Source organism: Xylocopa sonorina, chromosome 6 (assembly GCF_050948175.1).
Source record: "Xylocopa sonorina isolate GNS202 chromosome 6, iyXylSono1_principal, whole genome shotgun sequence".
Classification (NCBI taxonomy): Eukaryota; Metazoa; Arthropoda; class Insecta; order Hymenoptera; family Apidae; genus Xylocopa; species Xylocopa sonorina.
The window spans coordinates 6288829-6310449 of record NC_135198.1 but is presented as its reverse complement, the minus strand read 5'-3'; the positions used below and the strand labels follow the sequence as shown (position 1 = coordinate 6310449).

At 40.6% G+C, this 21621-nt stretch overlaps 1 protein-coding gene and 1 long non-coding RNA gene across 2 annotated transcripts in view; one reads left to right on the top strand and one right to left on the bottom strand.

Annotated features, from left to right (window-relative positions):
* The window catches only part of LOC143424588 (uncharacterized), a 130394-nt gene that overhangs the window by 94405 nt on the left and 14368 nt on the right, over positions 1 to 21621 (bottom strand). The window lies entirely within an intron of this gene.
* LOC143424351 (uncharacterized) lies at positions 16938 to 19121 on the top strand. The gene is made up of 3 exons (XM_076896362.1): positions 16938 to 17157; positions 17590 to 17756; positions 18615 to 19121. Exons 1-3 carry the CDS (start codon positions 17088 to 17090, stop codon positions 18882 to 18884), a joined length of 507 nt encoding a protein of 168 aa, XP_076752477.1. The 5' UTR covers positions 16938 to 17087; the 3' UTR covers positions 18885 to 19121.

Below are 21621 nucleotides of genomic sequence, written 5' to 3'. Positions count from 1 at the left end.
GGTTCCCATTTTTATGTACATTGAAATGTCAAAGTGCAGCCTGCTTAATGTTTCACGTTAAATAATTTAATACTTTCGTAATGTTTCGACGCGTCGTCACAATTTTCCCGTGTCCCCATATTTAGTTGAAGACAAGAGTTTAAACGACATTATTGTTAACCGTGCACCGTAATTACTATGCAAAGTGACGTAAACGAAATCGCGCAACATGTGCTCCCAGAGATTTTTTAAAAATTTGTATCTTCAAAAGTACAAGCAGACACGAGTTTACGCTTTGCGATTAACATTGATATTGCTTAATGCTCGAGCGTTAAACATTCATATTTATGATATCAAGTAAACACGAAACGCTGTTAAAAGGATCGAGCGAAATAATTGAACATTCACTGTACGCAGGATATTAATTATTTATGAGCTTGTCGAAATATTTAACCCTTTGCACTGGTTTATCGAGTGTGGCTCGACATCAGTAAATAAAAAAACAAAGTTTCAGAGTTATATTTAATATAATTAGTAAACAAGATCGTTTATAAGTAGCAGTCAGGAAGAATTCAAATTGCAGGCAACAAAATTGAAAAACAATTCGTAGCACAAAGTGTTAATATTCTTTGTTAAATACAATTTCTGTCCAAACAAATTTCGAGATGCTACGAAAGTCTGTTTACGTGTTTCAGTTTAGACGAGTCCATCTTAGTTGACTAAATCGAAACTATGCGTCTTCGTTTGACGAATGAGAAGAGGCCAAGTAAAACTCTTCTTTCTTCAGATGCTAAGCAATCCTTGTACATATTTTCTTTAAACATTTAAATGAAGCTCAATAATTAAGTATAGCTCAAAGTTCAGTTCACCTAAACCTTTGAACAGCCCTACTTTCCCATTTTTCGCCAGTTTTTATCTTGTCACGCGCGTCACACAGACTTGTAACTATCGTTCAAGGAATATAAAGTATTGTCTCCACGAAATGTCGATCCTTGATTACTTCGATTCACCTTTTTGGTTACCCCAGAAGCCGCTTCAATTGACATCGAAGCAGAACATCGAAGCAGACATCGCAGAACGTTTCTCGCGTAAAGGCGTCGAATCGTTTCGTTCGAAACCGTGAAAAGGGGACCTCCTCGCAGGAAGTTGTACAAAATTTACAGCCCGCGTTTCGTTATTTCGTTTGCCGTGGGGATTGGCTCGGTGGGATCGATACGCTCGCAGATCCGCGTGCGACACGGCGATTGTTGCGAAGATTCGAACTGAATTTCATCGAGGAGATGAAATTAAACGCGCCTGGTAACCGATCGCGAGACTCGCCTTTTTCTCGCCTGTCTCTTCGATTTCGACGAACTGCACGACGCGCCATTTCGCGACTGGGAGTTCGTTTTCTACAAAGTTAAACGCGAATTCGACCAGTTGGTCCAAAATCCAGGCTGTACGCAGAATTTGTGGCGCATAAAATAGGTTTAACCCTTTGTACTCGAATGAAAAAGTGATTGCAATTTATTGTTCGCGTGACGTTTGTAATTTGTTCAGAGAATGAATGAAGTTCTTGTCTTTGTGCTGTGAATTGAAAATTATTTGCATTGTCTTCATCGAGGAGTCCTCTGGTTTTAAGACAAATTTTAAATGGCTCCGTTCTGGAGTCCTCGAGTGCGAAGGGTTAATGGAAATGTTTGACAAGTGGACACTGCAGAAAGTGTTGGCTGTTATTCGCGCAATGATCACTCCTGACGTGATGCTTCTTTTGATTTACAATTGTAATGACGATCAGTATTTTGTTAAAAATGCTGTCTTGTTCAAATAAAGTATGTACACTGAGAAAAGGTATATTGGCGTCAAAAACGCTATACTTGATACGTTTTATTTGATCAGTCAATCGTCATTCGACGTGTAAATTTTCCTTGGCGAGTGTAATCGTTAATTTTTTATCGAACAAAAGTATAACCCTTGAAGCGTATTCTCGTTATTGCATAATTTTAATTAAACGCCCCGTACGGAATTTTTAAAATTGAATTTTTCAGTCGACTGATTAATGGTTATTAACGATTGCTAAAAGTAATTTTATCCTGACCACTGCAGCCTAACGAGTGGAGTGATTAATTAAATTAGAATTTCAGGACGTATAAGAACGTCTCGAGTGAAATTTTCTGGACAACACAGCTACAAACCACAGCTTGCTATGAAAACTATTTTAAGGCCACGTAATAATGATACTTGTCTCATAGTCTTTTTTTATTGCAGCTGAAAAATATGCTAATTTCATCGTAGACTGGTTACATTTATCAAAAGCACTTGTACAGCAAAACTTGATACGAATTCGTAATTTATATAAATGGTTTCCTTTAAGTGGAATACATATTTCTTAATTAACAATACTCGTCAAAGATACATCTTCAAATTGCTACGTTTAAATAACACATAGAACGAAACATAGATAAATTTTCACGTAAGAAGTGTACCGTTTATATTATTGTCCCAATTCAAGGCTACTGCTCAGCAAGTACAACCCTTAACGAGGAGACAGTTTTAAATTAGTTGCTGCTTAAGCGTTCCCTTTTCGTGCTCGCCAAACGACACTCTCTTCCCCTCTAAACTAATTAATTTCATTAACCACTATAAAACGCGACTTGATAAAGGACTTCTACACCCTCTCGTCGATTTTCAATACAACGCATCGCAATCGGAATGTCGATAACCGAACTACTGATCTGACAACCAAGAAAATCGCAAAACTTCGTTATTCGCTTTCAAATAAAGGAGAGCAACAAAAGAACCTGGCGAATCATTGGTTCTACACCTGTACCATCCATCGTCGTGCGTAAAAAACTTCTGCACCCCTGGCGGGACATTCAAATTCCCAACAACGCATTCGCAACTTCGCAACTGCGTGGTAAATATCGGTGATCAGGCTTATCGCGACGACGCTAATCGAAACGTAACTCGACGACGCGATTGTCGAGCGATATATCGGAAGCAGAAAAAATTTAGGGCTCACCCTAAGAGGAAGCGCAGCGACTCAGGCACTGGCTGCGATCGTCTTCCGGGGACGATAGCGGGTGGTCCGTGACGCGTCCTATCAAACTGGCCAAGTGTTCAGCTACCACACAGACGTTGCTCACGAGTCAAGTTCTACCTGTCGATGTGTAACTACGTGCAACGACCTCCGTGGGATTCGTTGCTCGCGCGTACAACCGATGATGCACCTGTTCGCGTGCCACTGAACGTCACGTACACGCACCAGTGCGGGGTGGCCGCGAGCGGAAATGGCGTTCGCGGGGTTGTTGGACGCGGGACGCACGTTCGATCACGTTGCCCAGGCTTTGAAAAACATCTCAGGACGATCAGGAAAGGGCGCCCCTTCGCAGAGGACGCGGACGCGACCCTATCGCGTTCACTATCGAAGCGGTACTGCGAGGCTCGTCGCGACCCGGCGTCCCCCACCACCATCGACCCGGAGCTTGCTGGCCAATCAACGTCGTCTATTCCACGGCATTTAAACTCCTTCCGTTGGACCCGCGGATGGCTTGGTGTCAGATGCGCGAGGGGCTCACGTGTTGCTTCGCTGTAAACACCGATGATCCCTGCTCGATTCGATTAACTGGTTGGCTCTGGAGTTTGTTTTCAAAATTCCCTCACCTGCGATAAGTAATTTCAGATCGGACTGCGAGTGTGCGCGAACGCGACACAAATGGTCCTGCTGTAGATTCGAGCGAAACATTTGTTTAAATCTCGTTAGGATTTGATCTTATTAGTATTACTGATCTTATTAGCACGCAGACAAAGGTCTTAAGTCGTGCAATTTGTTTATTTATTGAGATTGTTGCTGGGGAATTGGGAAGTGTAGTGCTGGGGTGAATCGTCGAGTAATTTCAGAGCAGCCTGTGACTGTGCACGAACGCGACACAAATGGTCCTGCTGTAGATTCCAGCGAAAGATTTGTTTAAATCTTGTTAGGATTTGATCTTATTAGCACGCAGACAAAGGTCTTAGGTCGTGCAATTTGTTTATTTATTGAGATTGTTGTTGGGGAATTGGGAAGCGTAGTGCTGGGGTGAATTGTCGAGTGGTTTTGTAGGAAGTGATTATTGTATGGGGAATAACTTCCATGTCCAAGGGTTGAACCTGTTTTCTATTTAAATTTGTAACTAGTTTACTGTGCTACATGTTCGCGAACATGAACCCTATAGCGTTCTTTTGCATCGTGTTGCAGAACAATATGGATGCTGTAGTATTCAAATTTGAAAGCCAATTGTTACTCTAACCATTTAATTCTGTATGATCCTAATTCTTTGTAGTTATTATGTATTTTACTTGTTTAAAATGGACTGTCACTTCATTAATGTAAAATTAGAATGCACATAACTTATGTTTATTTTGGTTTTCTTGCTATGATAAAAGTACCCACGATTAAAGGATTAAAGTAACGTCCAGCTGATGAAATCATTCCTCCAATTCTGCAGCTCACTGAAATTTTTACTATCCTCCAGCGTGTTAACACGAAGGAAACGTAATACTAAATGATATCTGCGTCGCGTGTTATTGAAGCTTTGAGCTCTCATATCGAATGGTAATCTTTTATTTCCCGTGGCATGTCAACCGCACCGCAATAGAGAGCCCCGGATTGACGTGTGTACACGTCGAGCGCAGTTAACTGGTAATGAAAATCGATTTCGGTTCTTTCGCGCAGGAATCGTCGATGAGAAACGGGGAATTTAATCGCCGATATTCGTACATAAGCAGACGAGCAAAGAGGGACGCACAGCTCCGCTCGTACATCGCTTCAGAAATTAATACGCGTTAATAAAATGTTTCATGGGTGCATTAAAATATTGAAACGCAACAGCATTTCGCGTATTTATACGTGTTACGCCTCTGTCCGTGGATGGCGTACAGGCGTTCTCGTAATTTACGAAAAGAATCTCATCAAATTTCATCTGCTTCGACTTCGTTCCACGGTTCCTTTCGCAGACCAGAGTTCAGTGGCCCTTGAAATAAAGGGGCAGCGTGTGGAACGTCTGCCACGAGGGCTGGAAGTGAGTGTAATTTACGACACGATCGTTTAATCCCTTCATCGCTTTTTGGGGTATATAAAGTTATCCGCGATAGAGACAGTCTCATCCAATGTTCAAGATTAGACAAAATTTCTACGATATCGCAATCATTTTTCGTGTACGATTAAATTAATTCTATTTATCGTGTATAAATAACGAAATATCTGATACATTGAAATTGTATGAACAAACAAAAGTGTTGAGTACACCTTTTGTTTTCTAAAATAGCACGCAGTCTACACGTGTGCGGATACAAGACACAAGAACAATGTAACCGAAGCGACACGCGTGCTCGTGTTTTAAAGTTGCATGTCCAACTTCAGGGAGTTCCTCTCCGAGTATTCAAATCGATTTTACCCGAGACGCATTGTCATTACACGCTACACAGCTCTCTCCTTTAAAACGTACGAAGTTTCAAACTCCAAGCTCACCTTACAGAATTATTAGGGAAAGTTTTTCCATCGAGGAAGCGAGCAATATGTACACCTCTCTTCTATCCAAACTGCCTTGCGTCTACGTATCTGTTTAAAAGATAATATAATTCATCAGTAACGTTTCACGAAATAGTTATTTTCGTATCCTCCAATTATTACAAAGTTTATCGCGTTGTGCTGTCAAGATTTCGCCAGTTGAAGGATCAAGAGAAACTGAAAAAAGTATGACAAGTTTAACCCTTTTTGCTCTTCTTCGAGTATGACTCGACATTAATGGAAAATAGAAACAAATATAGATTACAACAAAGTTCGAGAGCTGTATTTAATATAATCAGTGAACAAAATTGTTTACGAGTGACAGTAGAGGAACTGTTCTATGAAGAAGATTTTAAATAAAACAGGGTTGTTGGCGAGAAAATTGAAAAATAGTGCAAGCAGTTAATAACTGAGGACGTTAATAGTTCTTCGAATTGTCGGATAAAATTGACCATAGTATTTGTCTTGAGTGAAATTATGGATTATATAGATTTGCGTAAGGTGAGATCTACTTTGCAAGTAGTTTAATCCTCGTAATGTCAGACGTTACGCTTATTAAGCCATATAATTTCAGCGAAGAACCTCTTGATCCCTTCGAAAGTGTAATCAACAGACGAACACACGGATCCACTGTAGAATCACGTTGACATAAATTTGGAACCGACGTTGACATAAATTTTGAACCGATTACAAGGTAATCAAAATTGATTACAGAAATTTTTCAGTGAACTTTCTAAATAAATAGAAATTACAGCTAACTGAAAGTTCTGCTTACAGAATGGTTCAATACTTATTTTTCAAATAGCCTAGAAGCATTGATTTCTTCCTCACGAATGGATGAACACCACTCACAATCTGGTTCTAATTGATTCCATTTCCAAGGAGATTAACTCGACCTTTCGTTCTCGCTTCAGTTTTTATCCTGACGGTACAGTACAGAGGAATCTAGATTCTCGGAACTCGTAATGTAGTTACGTGTTCTATCCCGTATTTTATTCCTGTAAAATAGATTCTCCGCGTAATATTGCGATTAACCCCGATAATGAGATCTTGGCGTTATCGAAACGCCATTGCGAATGCTTGAAACATTTCTGCGAGTATTGTCAGGCTTTAACTCTTTTGCACTTGGTGTTTTCTCGAACGTTGGCAATAAAAATTATTGTATAATTGTGGTTTCTATTGCTGACGTCTTCTAATAATAGAAAATTTCCATTTCGATAGAGAACTTCAGGAAAACGTGCACTTCTCAAAAAGTTACGGTCAAACAAGTTTAACCCTTTAGCACTGGATTTTTTTTCAGGCGTTAGCAATAGAAATTGGTGCTAAGATAGCAATCTTTCAGTAATATTTTGGCGATAGTTTTTATTGCTAACGTCTCTCAGTAGTAGAAAATCTCCATTTCGATAGAGAACTTCAGGAAAACGTGCACTTCTCAAATAAATTCAACCCTTTAGCACTCGACTTCTTTCCAGACGTTAGCAATAGAAATTGGTGCTAAGATAGTAATCTTTGAGCAATATTTTAGCGATAGTTTCTATTGCTAACGTCTCTCAATAGTAGAAAATCTCCATTTCGATAGAGAACTTCAGAAAAACGTGCACTTCTCAAATAACTTTAACCCTTTAGCACTCGACTTCTCTCCAGACGATAGCAATAGAAACTGGTGCTAAGATAGCAATCTTTGAGTAATATTTTAGCTATAGTTTCTATTGCTAACATTCCTCAGTAGTAGAAAATTTCCATTTCGATAGAAAACTTCAGGCAAACCTGCATTTCTGAATAAATGTAGTTAATCAATAGTCAATTCTGATGTTCTGACATTCGAGTGATACGCTGCACTCGCGATACTCCCTCAGAAAGGACATCGAAGCGCAAAGGGTTGAATAAGTTTAGAGGTTGCACGTGAAAGAGAAATTATGCAATCGCACAGTCGTCGTACGTGATTTCTGTAATTTCCACCAGTGCATGAAAATGTGAAGATCGAAGCGCACGATATACGAATGCTCCAACGAATGGTAACATTTACTTCCCCTTTTCGATCTGTTTAATCTCCTCGATATGACGCGGGAAATTTATCGTTTTCAATTTCGCTGCATTTTACATGCTGTATGGATGGGACCAGCAACTAAATCAAACGCGGTTTCGAATATATATATCTGTATATATTTTCAGTACACGACGAGGAGGGTTTCTCGACGCAGACGTTGCTTTTATACGCGCTGCAGCCACGGATACGTTCGAAAATACGGATTTCCTAACCGTACGAGTTATAATTGTGTAATCGTGAGTCGTGGCAAGGGGAATTATCATAACTTTGAATGCGGCCTCGACATCTCTGTCGTTCCTGCCTTCGCGGCGTAATTGTATTTAAAACTTTGTGGCGGTCGCCTGATTTAATGAAAATGGTTAATCAAGCGATCAGAAATTTAATAAAAACACGCGAATGGATGCGACGGTGTCGTTTTCCAACGCGCGCCAGCGAAACTCTATTTGCAGCTGGACGGTTGAACAATTGTTGCGAATTTATGGCCATCGAAACGATTCGATGGCGTAAGCATTATGAATTCTTATTAAAAGGTCGAACTTTATGGAAGGTCGCCTGATTTAGTAATCGACTCGTGTTCGTTACGAGGCACGTGTAACAGGAGTTTAAATTGATCCTTGGTATTACATTTAGTGGATAATTCTTGGCAGTGGCGAAGAGAGAAAGGGGACGTAAAATGGTACCTACATCTTATCCACTTTTAACGATTGCAAATGTAACACTCTTCTATTTTAACCCTTCGTACATTGGAAAATTACTTTTACCTCCTATTAAATTATTTTTTGTTTGCTACTTGCAAACAATCTTCTATACTAATCATGTTAGATATAGCTCTGAAACTCTGTTGTAATTTACATTTGTAGCGTTCTTTTATTTATTGATATCGAGTTCAACTCGAGAAAAGAGTGCAAAGGGTGCGTAATCTCTAATATTATTAATTGTACGAAAATTGTACGTGAAGTGTTTCATTGTTGAAGTACAATTAACATATTGTTATACTAAATAAGTATTTGAAACGTAGCATTTTCTGTAACGATTATAGTCCTGTTAAGGTTTTGAAATAGCTGTAATTATGGCTACGTGAAGTATTTCTCAAACAGTGGATATCAATATAAGAAGAATTCCGCCCACGTTTATGGTGTATTTTTTATCTTATCTGCGAGTCAGTTCAATTTCTTCAAGTTTTATAGGGGTGGAAATAGCGGGAGTGCGGTCGAATGATAAAGAAGATAAAAGCCTACTGTTAGTGTCTCTTCTTCGTTGAGCTTGGGGTGATCATTTGGGGTAGATCAGCTGGTACAAAAAACGTGTCACGTATTTTATGGTATTTTTATGGCGTAATTTAAAGGGAAGTATCGAGCATAAACAGCGTACACGGGAATACATCGCGGCATATTAACAGGTATTAAAATATTGAAATCCAATAAGGAATAAAAAGTGAGGGGAAAAATATAAATTTCATTCAAATCGAAATAACGAAGAAACTTTCAGGAAACAATTAAAATCAGCTAAAATGCATATGATAAAGAGCGTTAACGAAGTGGTTCCATTAAAAGTGCAAGACGTAAGAAGCACAGAATCCTGAGAGCTAAATTAATTTTTCTTAAAGCTTAAGGAATATTGCATAAGCTGTAGTTTTATAAAGTCGAGAGGAGTAGCACAAGATCAAGAGGAAAATTGAGAATACGTTTGATTAAAAGTGAATTAAAATCTTATTATCTTTGAATTAACATTAGCTACGCGTATTTTCTGAAGATGTAATTTTAATTTAGCGAAAATAAAGAAATCTAGAACATCTTAAGTATGTATAGAAACTTAATTTTCAAGAGATTATAATTTACAAGGCATGACATAATGTAATTTCGAAATAATTAAAATAAGAACATTGTTTAAGGTAGACTGAGAATAAATTGCATTATAGTTGCACTGTGCTCTGGAAAATAATTAAGAGGACGTTATACAGAGCCATACTTTGAGAAGACTCTATGAGAAATATACTTCCAAAGAATCTTCGCTATTAATTTAATTTGACATTTAATAATTCTAAAAATTAGAAATTGGATACTGCGATGCTTTTTCACGTCTAATACGAGTGCCATAAAAGCTATCGAAATCAATTGTCGATACACCTTCGTGTCCACCGCAGTTAATTTATGCAATCACTGCATTACATTGAATTACAAATTTCCCAGGGATGATTAATCATTTGTGTCATCAGCTCGTTGAATTCACTAATTGAATGCTGCGCGCACAGAAATGTCGCGCTACTTTTGCACTTCAAATTGCCCTATTGATTTAATATACATTTATAAACAATCAATTCTCGATACGACCATAAAATAATCATTCATCTAATATCAATGATGTCTAATAATTAGAAATTAGTGATTAAAATCCAAACAATGACATCGATAAAAAGTGAAGCAAAAGGAGGAATAGTTACATGTTTGCTCGATAAAAAATTAATAATTACACTCGTCAATCGCAGCAGAATAAAGTAGACGGCCAAGTAAACGCAGTTAACCGGTTAAATGATCTTAAAATCCGCGAAGCGAGCACACCGTCTCCTTCCACCATCGTAAAACGTTCTTGCTCGACGATGTTTGCATTTTTCACGGGAACACTTGGAACTCTGGTTCTTAACAAAGTCGCCGTGTTACTTTGTAGGGCACAGTAAAAATAGCTTAATTGATTAACAAACGCGAGACAACTTTTAAGAGCGCCCAGTGATATTTGCCCGCCTTTAAGTCTTCCCGTCAGCCGGGTAACTCTTAAACCAGTTAAACCATAAAGCCTGAACTTGCCACGGATGTTTCTCAGGTAAAATTTTTGCTTTGGATGAGAAATATGGGTCAGATCGGCCTCCGTCGAGGTAAAAAAGGACGCGATGCCCAGAGTTCGGGACGTTTAGAAAGGGAAAAATGTTGCATTATATTCTTTTACGGAAAACAATTTGTAAAAGTTGCTCGCGCTTTGTGCGACGGACAAGGGTCTATTCAAATCCGTTGTAAAGCCACGAGTTATGGCTCGCGTTATACGCCAACTATTCGTTCTTCTTCAATTTTAAATCGATACTTCGTCTTACTTCGCTATTCGTTGCTTTTGTTAATCCTCTACCGCTTCCTCGTCAACAGTCGATCGATAATGAAAGAAGGAACGATTACGTAGTGAATTGTAAATTTTCGTTCGCGTTAAAGGATGTTAGTCGATGCAGTGCATGTTATAAATACACGTGTCGTCGAATTTTGCACGCTTTATCGGCTGTATATTGTTTTAAACGCGTCAGCGTAGATATTCAATCGGGGAAAACAGAGAATGGACCGTGAAATTCGCAATTTGAAACGTAACACCGGAAAATCCAGAGACGATACACCCTGAACGCTCAAGTGAAAGCAATAACACTTGTCCCTCGTAGACCTGGAATCGATTTCTCTGCGGCTGTTCACCTCTATAAAACATGCAACTGCAGCAGGCTGTTGCGAAATAATCGAGGGGGGAATTCTCTGATTTCAATTTAAAATCAACCGGGCATCGTTACCAGCGATTAACTCGACGAATTTGTAGAAACATAAAACCGTGAATATAAATCGTGTAAATAACCGCGATAACTGGCGATGCGCAAAGTAAATTACGATTTACGATCATTCGTTTGCGATCAACAACGATGATAAGTTTATTCTGATCGCGATCATCGCGAGATGCAACTTCGTCTCGTGCGTCAGAAATTCTTAACAACATTTCTCTGCGCGAGATTCGCCTAGAAATACACAATTATCGATTGATAATTCGTTTGCGATCAACAACGATGATAAGTTCATTCTGATCGCGATCATCGCGAGACGCAACTTCGTCTCGTGCGTCAGAAATTCTTAACAGCATTTCTCTGCGCGAGATTCGCCTAGAAAGACACAATTATCGATTGATAATTCGTTTGCGATCAACAACGATGATAAGTTCATTCTGATCGCGATCATCGCGAGACGCAACTTCGTCTCGTGCGTCAGAAATTCTTAACAACATTTCTCTGCGCGAGATTCGCCTAGAAAGACGCAATTATAGCATACTCGTCGAACAAATTCGAGCGAAGGAAACGTGTCACTGCTCGTAGCAGAAACGCTGCTCGAAACGAACGAATTACCAGTTAAGCGTCGTTAACCAATGTTCAGCGGACGGGGTGAGAAACAGGCGCAGAAAGTGAAGAAAGAGGACGAGCCATGCTCGTTAAATCAGTGCCGCAAGATATCTGCTGGCTCGAGCCATTGCACCCTTAAAAAAAGAAGGAGACGGAAGGAAAGTTGAAACGGGAACAGTTCACTTTGATTATCGGTACAGGGCGTCGCTAATAGCAGCCGTTTACGAGTCGAGCAGAAAATGAGAAATGTTGGAACACCGTTCGACTTTCGGCTCTGCTAATTGCGCGAGTTGAACGCGATCGTTGTCGAGACGAGGGCCATTAGAGACTGTGAAATTTTATCTATCGCTGGGCGTTTGATCCGGAAACGAACGGCGCTCGGTTCATCCTTCGATCGAGACGTGCCTTTCACGCAAGCTCCACAGTTCTCCTTTCATACGCGAGCAACAGGGAAATTCAATAGCGCCACCGACCATTATAACGCGAAGAAAAGCAAACGTAAACGTTTTGTTGCGCGAAATTCTTGTTGACGTAAAGTCTCTTGCTTCCCTTTCAGCAAGCTCTCTCGTATTTTTTCTGCTAATCTAAACGGGAACTTTTCGTTTCCAGCAATTTGTCTGCAAGTTCGATCGTTCCATTCCTGAAGAACTTCTGCGAGAAATTTCGTCTATGAATTGTAAAAGTTGCTAGATATTTGTATCTTTCTTTTCGCGATGGCTGTTCGCGGGGAAATTTGACAGAAGTTTAAATCGTTGCGTTCTATCTGTACTTTTACTGTGCCATTCTCGCGCTTTGCATTGTCCCTTTATCCCTGCGACAACAATAGAGCATAATACGTCCCAACTGAGGCAACTGTAAAAAAGTTTCGTAGCATCTCAGCGATAACAAACGGGAAGAGGAACGTTTCTGGTTAAATTCGTTTGTCTCAGTCCGTGTACAACAGCGAGCAGTATTTCTGGTCTTGCTCGTCTGATGTAAACGCTTGACGCCACCGTCCAATGAGAAACGATGCCAGTGGATGAAGTCATTCCCAGTTAGACGACCGTGCCGCGTGTAAAGTAGATCCAGAATTACTGCCACCGTTTGTACATACGCGGCCATTTATCTTCACGAGCCTCCCCTCCATTCATTTCTTTACAATTCCAGCGATTTATTCGACCATCCGATCGTTCATCGTGTCGATTTTAATTAAATTTATCTAAATTAAAACTGGAATCACTGTGCAGTAAATTAACATTATCGTTATGGACTTTCAGAGCTGCAGAAACTTTTCATCGTGCTTTCAGATCAGTGCACTTCTTTATTCCGCTGTCGCACGCTTTTACTTTTAAGATCGTATCCAAAAATGTAGTTCTTCTTAATTGTTTGTTACCGTAATGGGGAATTGAGAGTCAGTTATACGTTTGGAGGCGAAAATTATCAAGTTTTATCGCAGCTTTCCCAGAGAAACTCCTGGCGTCTCTAACCGCAATTTGTCTGTACTAATAATGCTTTTTTCTTATTAGTGAAAGTACACAGAATGACCATAGCCTTTTTTTACCTATATATCGCCAAAAAATGGACGGCTGTGAACGCTCAGAATGGCAATGGTACTTCATTTTTCACGTCACTCGAGTACCGCTTTTGGCGATGAAAGGTAAAAGGTTAACGAGTGGACAGCGTTTTGGGCTGGTCTGCTTCAAATAATTTCGAATAGTTGTCAAAGATTCGCGAAAATGCTGGTTTTCGTCCCGTCAGAGCCTCTGTGGCAGCTACGATTCCGCAGCCACGCATTTGTTCAGGGTTCTTAGGTCACTTAACCCTTCTCGAACCTAGCAGAAATAGAAAATTTCCATTTCGATAGGAAACTCTAGAAAAAGTTGCTGTGGAATAAGTTTAACTCTTTGCACTCGACTCCTTCTTAGACGTTAGCAATAGAAACCATCGCTAAGATAGTAATCTCTTAGCCATTGCCTCTATCACCAACTCAGTAATAAGAAATTTCCAATTCAATAGAAAACTTCAGGGAAACATTAATTTCTCAGAAAGTTGTAATGGAATGAGTCTCAACCTTCGTGATCACTAATCGATTCTGATGTCTCCTCTGATGAGACATCTGAATGATATGCTAGACTTGCGATGTCCCTTCAGAGAGGACATCCTGAAACGCGTTGCTTCAGTTTTGTTGCTCTTTTTTCCCTGAAAGAGGAAGAAAAAGTGGAAAAGAGGGAAGAAGAACGTTTCGTTCTGGGCCCTGCCAGTGGACTTACCAATAAAGGTACCTATCAGACCCTGCCTTAGACGCTGGGATGTTAGAGACAGCTCAGAAGTTGAATATATCGAAACAGATAGGCAATTATGCACTTTCTGGAAACTGTAAGCGATGCTGTCTCATCCAAAAGGGTTAAAATTCCTTCCAAATCCTACAATAAATCCTCAGAGACCTGCGCATGGCCTGCTGCATGTCCACACTTCGTGGCCATTTCTAAGAATCCCTAGAATGCTTCAATTGTACTTAAAAATTTCATCGTGACTGATCGTAGCTCAGTCGTGTTCGACACGTCCCAACTTTCACTTGTTTATGACCCATTTCCTATCCCTCGCATTTTTGTTCGAAACGTTCGCTCCCCTCGTTCGCGCATCCATTAATCTCAGCTTCTCCTTTCTTGTACCTTCATACGCGTTTTCAAGGAACGACTATTCCACCCTCGCGTCAGTTCACTTAAGTTCTGTCAGTTCACAGTCAACTACGAATTACAGAGTTAGTTAGTCAGAGCGTTGTCGCATGATCGACTCTCTGATAACATTGCAGCGCAATATGAACTCCTTAAGACTCATACTTTCGCAAACTTCAGTTATACTTCCAAAATTCCAATTCTTTAGCCCTCTCTACTCACTTATTCATCGTGTTCCCTGCGTTTCGTTTGTCCATTAACATTTGTACCTCAGTTCACTCACCTTCAACCGTATAAATACTAAGTACTTTCCACCATAATCTCAGATTACTGTAACTACTACTAGTTTACAGGAGCTGTGTCCAAATAAAACCACTAAAGCCTAATAAATAAGTGTTAATACGCTTTGTATCTAATTTCTACGACTCAGTCGAACCTAGAATTCAACAGCGTACAGCAGACAAGCGCAGCAAAAGTGTCTTAGCTGTTCCCAATACTGTTCCCAGAGTACAGTCGTCACGGACGTTGTTATCGTTCCTCTCATCATCGTTCAATCATGACTGTTATTTGCAGTCGTAACACGTGTACTAAAAATGTTGCGCGCACACTGCGCGTTGCACTATTACTTCAGCCATACGCCTGAACACGATCCAGGCTGGTTGCACTGTTAACTTCCTCTCTGGTATTCCCAGCGAGGTCGCTCGATTCATTTTCACTATCCGACAGAAAGGGCGGAATAGAATGCTTCCTCCTCGTGTCCCACCCATTTTCTGAATCACGCTGGACGTGCACGAGGTTGTTTAAACCGGTGACAAATTCGCCTGTTTAATTTATTTATTTAAGCCGACAACAGGGGGGATGGTCGAACCCAACTCGACGAGGCTAGCCAGAAATAATTCTCGCGGCTAGGTTGAACGCGTTTGCGATATATTGGATTTCGGAAACATCGAGTCGTTTGTTTGCCAATTAATTGGAATATTGACACGTTTAGTCGTCCGCGTCGCTTGTATCTACGCGCTGCTTAAATTGCATTACCATAGACCAAGGTTTCGTCAAGTTTTGTAACTCGAGGAACCATTAAAAATAGTATTCATTTAATAAAGCTGCAATGACAGGTTTGACAGAGAAGAGACAGAGAAAAACAACCCCTTCTGTAAAGTGTTGATTGCAAAAATAATTATTGCAGTTTCAGAAAAGTTTCTGAAAAATAGCTCGATGAGGGTACGTTAAGTTTTGAATAAAAGTGACAAGTTGGGGGATGTAAAGTTGATGTTGAAATTGTTACAGAGAGATTCTAGTTTAAGAATCACTGTTATTGGCGGTTCTGTTCGTTCGAATGATAGCGATTTTGTTGGCTATTCAGAGGTGAGAAACAGTATAAAAACAGTGAAACCTTATTTCTCTGACTTACACGCACAGAGTTTGTCACGTAATGCGTTCAGAATACGAGACTTTGGGAGACACGAGAAAACGAAACATGTGAATAGGTTCCCAAAGTGAAAAGCTATTGTTCGATTGATTGGAAAAAAATTCATCGTAGCAATTACGAAACGGAGCGGCTGGTCCTATCAGATGGGACACAAATATGAGAATAATAACGGACAAAACGTCGCTTAATAGAAAATGGTATTGCCTGTCATCGTACAAAAACGAAACTGTCACTCTTACAGTGATACGATGTAAATTGTCTCTCGTGATCGACATTGAATTTCGAGATATATAAATATTACGCGTAACATATACAGAGAACTTAACAAAAAACCACCACGAACCATTATCGATGCAACGAGGATTTGAAATAAAAAGAAACAGATAATGCGTCAGAGATGCCATTCAAGATTAAAAAGGAGATTAAACAAACGCGATGGTTTTTCATTCCTTGGTGAAAATAAACAAATTTTCATGAAGACAGAGCAGATACGTTCTCGCACAACCGATTTTACGTTCGTTCGATCCAATTTGTTCTTTGCACTTTCGATCCCCAAAATTAGAAAAATGGCAAAATCAAAAAACTGAATAAAACCTTTCTGTTTTGCGTAGAATGCGATTTGGCTCGATTAGCAGATACGTTCTCGCACAACCGATTGTACGTTCGTTCGATCCAATTTGTTCTTTGCACTTTCGATCTCCCAAAATCAGAAAAATGACATAAAACCGAATAAAACCTTTCTGTTTTGCGTAGAATGCGATTTGGCTCGATTAGCAGATACGTTCTCGCACAACCGATTGTACGTTCGTTCGATCCAATTTGTTCTTTGCACTTTCGATCCCCCAAAATCAGAGAAATGACATCGAACCGAATAAAACCTTTCTGTTTTGCGTAGAATGCGATTTGGTTCGATCGGCATCGATCGCAGTCATCGATAGCTGACCGATGGACGCTGCTCGCAAATAGCGTTCGCCAAAGGTCCGATTTAATCCTGTTGCGGCCGCGAGCCATCGGTTCCGGGACGGCGAACTTTCTGTTTCCTGGATGTGACGCGAATGCGCAGAAACTATGACGTCAAACGTTCCCGCTGACCGAGCAGGACCATTCGTAACGCCATGAGATATTGATTTCCCGTTGCATCGAGGTTTCTGGAGCAGCCCCGTACCGGACGCCAGCGCAGACGCCATCCGCCGCAAAATGGCGGTCGGACGTGGCGCGAGCGTCCGACAGCGTCGCGTCTCATCGCGCCCACGAGGACGCTCGAGGATGCGACCAGTGAACAAGGAACTCCAACGATCTGTTTAACGCTCTTCTTCATCAACATGGTCAGCAATGGATCGTCTGTGGTTATCACGTGCATCTTGATCCTCGCGTCGATCAGGATCGTCAATGGTAAGCCCTTCATCTGCCAACCACTTGCTTTTTTGCCACCCCCAGAGGGTTGCTCGATCAATTGTACGTTTCCTCGAGAAAAGCTAGTTTTTTTCTGGTATCTTCGCTTGGTTCTCGATGAAAACGAGATTCTTTGCTTGTTCGACGTGTCCTTTGGGAGATACTCGCGAAAATGTAGCTTCGATGTCGAAAGAATGCGATATTTTAGAGTTTGTTAAGACTATATTGGTATGAGCTGACGCATTTTTGGGAACCGTTAATTTTGAAGTGGATAAAATGTTTCTTCGTTTGTGTAAAGATATTTTGGCGCGTTGAAAGTGGAAAAAGTGGTGGCGAAATGTTGAGAAGCATTTAAATGGTTGGTCGATCTGAAAACGCGAAACGGAAACGCGTTTCAGGGACGTTTGCCGATTAATTCTGTTCGATTGCCAGGGCAATTGTTATCCACGGAACATCGAACTCAAGCAGCCTCGGAACGAGCGAACGATTTATGGTGTTATCATTGCGACACGACCGACGATGGCGAGAGATGCTCCAATCTGACCGGAAATTACACCGCTTTCGAGCACAAGTGCACTGACGACAAAAGGACCTGCATAGTAAATGACAAATGATAACTGCTGATTTAAATGGCTCGCGATTGCACGCCTGGCACGCGCTGTCCTCAACAGATGTTTGATACCACGCCTCTCTCGATTGTTTTTTACTGCAAACAGATTGTTAGCTAAAAGCAGTTTTTACCGCAAACAGATTGTTAGCTAAAGCCAGTATATCTCTTGCCCTTCTACTTGGTTATCGTCTGCGAGGTCTTCGTATTTTGAGCCCTGGTCATTTAATGCAGCCGTGTCCTGAAGGATTTTTATTTGGATTTTACGATTGCATTAGTATTGCTATTTCGGTTCCAAAGTTTTTGTATTTATTCATACTTCATACTTTGAACCCTGGTCATTTTAACGCAGCCGTGTTCTGAAGGATTTTTATTTGCATTCTGCGATCGCATTAGTATTGCTGTTTCTGTTCCAAAGTTTTTGTATTTATTCATACTTCATACTTTGAACCCTGGTCATTTTAACGCAGCCGTGTCCCAAATGATTTTGATTTGGATTTTGGGATTGCATTAGTATTGCTATTTTTGTTTCAAGTTTTTGTATTTATACCACTTGGTTACCATCTGCGATGTCTTCATAATTTAAGCCACTTGGTCATTTTAACGCAGCCGTGTCCCAAATGATTTTGATTTGGATTTTGCGATTGCATTAATATTGCTATTTCTATTCCAAGTTTTTGTATTTATTAAGCTTCGTTATTACTACGCTTGTTTTCTTCTCAATGCAACAAAATTAACGTTAAACGCAGTTAAAATGTAACCAGTAGACCCGTGATTGGTCCTCGGCTTGCCATTAGTTATTTCCGCTACAGAACTGTCCTTTTTGCGTCAAACTTCGTCTGTATTTCAGGTGAAACGATTCTCGTACATCACCAGCACGGAAGATTCGACTTCGAGTCCCCAAACGTGGTCGCTCGAGAGGAACTGCACGAGTAAATGCGAGCCAGGATGCATAGTGATCGGCGAGCGCACGAAACTGTCCGCTTGCACCACTTGCTGCGAACAATCGTTCTGCAACGTTGGCACAGGCTCTGCGAACGAGTTGACGATAAGAGGGATCGATCTCCTGCTTGCTCTGATTTTGCAGATAACATTGACCGTCATCATGCATCCGTCGTGACGCTCGCCAGTAGAATAGCCGCTGATCGTTCGTGTAAATAAATCATTTACAGCTATCATTTCATTTCGCCTGCGACCTTCGCGCGATCATTTCTGTCCACTTATGTTCACGTGTATATACGTTATAATAGAGGTTGTGTTGTACGCATAAGCGAACTACTTTAAATATAAATATGAAAATATTGCGTTAATTTTGTAAATAGATTCCGTTCGTTACTGAAAATAAAATTAATCGACGACCAGACGAGCAGACGGTGTATCGTTAATTGTATTCCTCTTCGATGTAGTACAATCTAAGTGTGTTGCTGTGGGTAATTTAAATGCACATAATTAATAAATATCGATGAAACGTTTAAAAGAATGCGTTCGTTGTAATATTTGAAAAATGAAATGCACCTCTGTTCAGAGTCTGCTTCATCAATTAATGTTTAGAATAAATATTGTTTTATCAATCTTAATTCTTTCTCACAAAATGTACGAAACACGTGTCCATAGTTGAACGAATGTCTCACGAACGCTCGAAACCGGAAGCAGCCATTTGTAACGGTGAAATTTTTGTTGAAATAATTGGCAATTAAATGGTACCGGTTTCACATGGGATCAGGTATCCAAATTTATACGGTTGGATCGCTTAAACTATCGGCCCACTTACAGCTGTAACTAATTAACATAGTTACGAGGCTTAAATGGAAGCATTCAGTTTGGTGTCGTGCGTTCTGTTCAACCGCATCCTGGAAATCTGCTGGTTATCGTCTTCGCGGAATCCAAGAAAGCTTCGATTGAACCCCGATCCCACTTCCTTCGACTCTGAATTCGTCTGATTCTCGATTTCTGGAAGATACGCGAGTGTTCGTAAGAGAAAAGATGACATCGAGAGAAGAAGAAGATTAAAACGACATTCAACGGCAACAATTGGAATTTCCAGATATTAATTGCAACTATGTTTTCCATAACGATTCGTGCAATCTTCTTGTTTGTTTCATAATTCTATCTCGTGCTATTATTTTCTTTTCTCTGTTCGAGATTTAAGTGAATCGAATTTTCTTATAAATTTCTCAAAATCATCGTCACGAGTCGTCATGTGACAATTATTACGAAACATAAGAGTGTGAGACATTATATTGTCTTGTTTTCTACCAACAATTGGAATTTCCAGATATTAATTGCAACTATGCTTTCCGTAACGATTCGTGCAATCTTCTTGCTTGCTTCGAGATTTAAGTAAATAGAATTTTTTTATAAATTTCATTAAATCATCGTCACGAATCGTCATGTGACAACTATTACGAAACATAAGAGTGTGAGACATTATATTGTCTTGTTTTCTATCAAAAATTGGTATTTCTAGATATTAATTGCAATAAAGCTTTCCATAACGATTCGTGCACTCTTCTTGCTTGCTTCGAGATTTAAGTAAATAGAATTTTTTTATAAATTTCACTAAATCATCGTCACGAGTCGTCATGCGACAACTATTACGAAACATAAGAGCCAGTGTAAGACATTATATTGTCTTGTTAAGAAACAATAAAACCATTCTCGGAAATACTGCCACGGGATCACCGTGTAATCTATTAACCACGTCACGTCTTGGCTAAATAACTGAATGAATATCTTCCACATTCACAGCGCTTCAGAGCATCTACATACGAGCTCGTATATTTTATTCATCGTTAATCCTCCACCACGGCGGATCTCCGTTGCCCGTAATTCCTAATTACACGATTCACGTCCGGAGGTAATTCAAGTTTCCACGAGAACGCAGCTGAAAAAGTCTGAATTATTCTTAATATCTCGTACACTTTTTTTCATTCCTCGCACTCGAAGGAAAAAATAAGTTTGCATTATTATTTGCATAGCATTTGCAATTTACTAGCAGAATAAACGAAGTCACCACGATTTGTTTTAAAAATTGTTTGCATTGTCTCCAACTTTAAATGGCCACGCTTGCGAAGCTCTCGAATTCGAGGACGAATTTAAATGCCACCTCGAGTACAAAGGGCTCACATAATTTCCACTCGTTTATTTCCGTGCTACTTTCAGCGTATCCTCGAGTAAACAACTCGAGCACGACCATTCACGCCTCTACTTTCTCTGTATCTCCTAGAAACTGAAAAATTCGATATCAATAAATTTCGAACAGCCCCGTTTCGAGGCCCTCGAGCGCAAAGTGTTAACATTATTCTCCCACGTTTTATTTCCAGTGCACCACCTCGCAGCTCGGTTTCTCCGCCAACTTGTCCGTAAATAAACAACGCGAGCTCTCAATCCCATCTCTGGGCCCCTCGCGCCTCTCGTGCGCGCGTAAAAAAATTCAATACAGCTCGAACGAGACGGTCGCGCGTCGTCTCGATCGAAAATAATTCCCGTTCATTGGTTTGATTGCGTCGACGCGGACGCGATTCGGGTTCGCGGTTCAAGGGAAACCGGGAATTCCGGCGGGAGACGATGCGCGGCGCGCCTCGTCAAAGAACGAGGGAGGCCTCGTCCGCTTGTTAAACGGGCGCGGCGCGCCGCCGTCGAACAATGCGTTTCGCCCAGCATCCTCGTTTCTCGGTGATCGCACATAAAGCTGCCATTATTAGAACTTCAGTGGGCGGCAAGTGCGCTGGTGCTTTTTCCAGCCGCGCGTTCGCGCTTACTCTAACGCACGATCCGACGCTGTCCGCGCTCGCGCGCGTTTCCGAGCCGCGTCCATGTGGCCGCCAGTTGTAGCGCGACGCTAGCTGCTCGCGTCG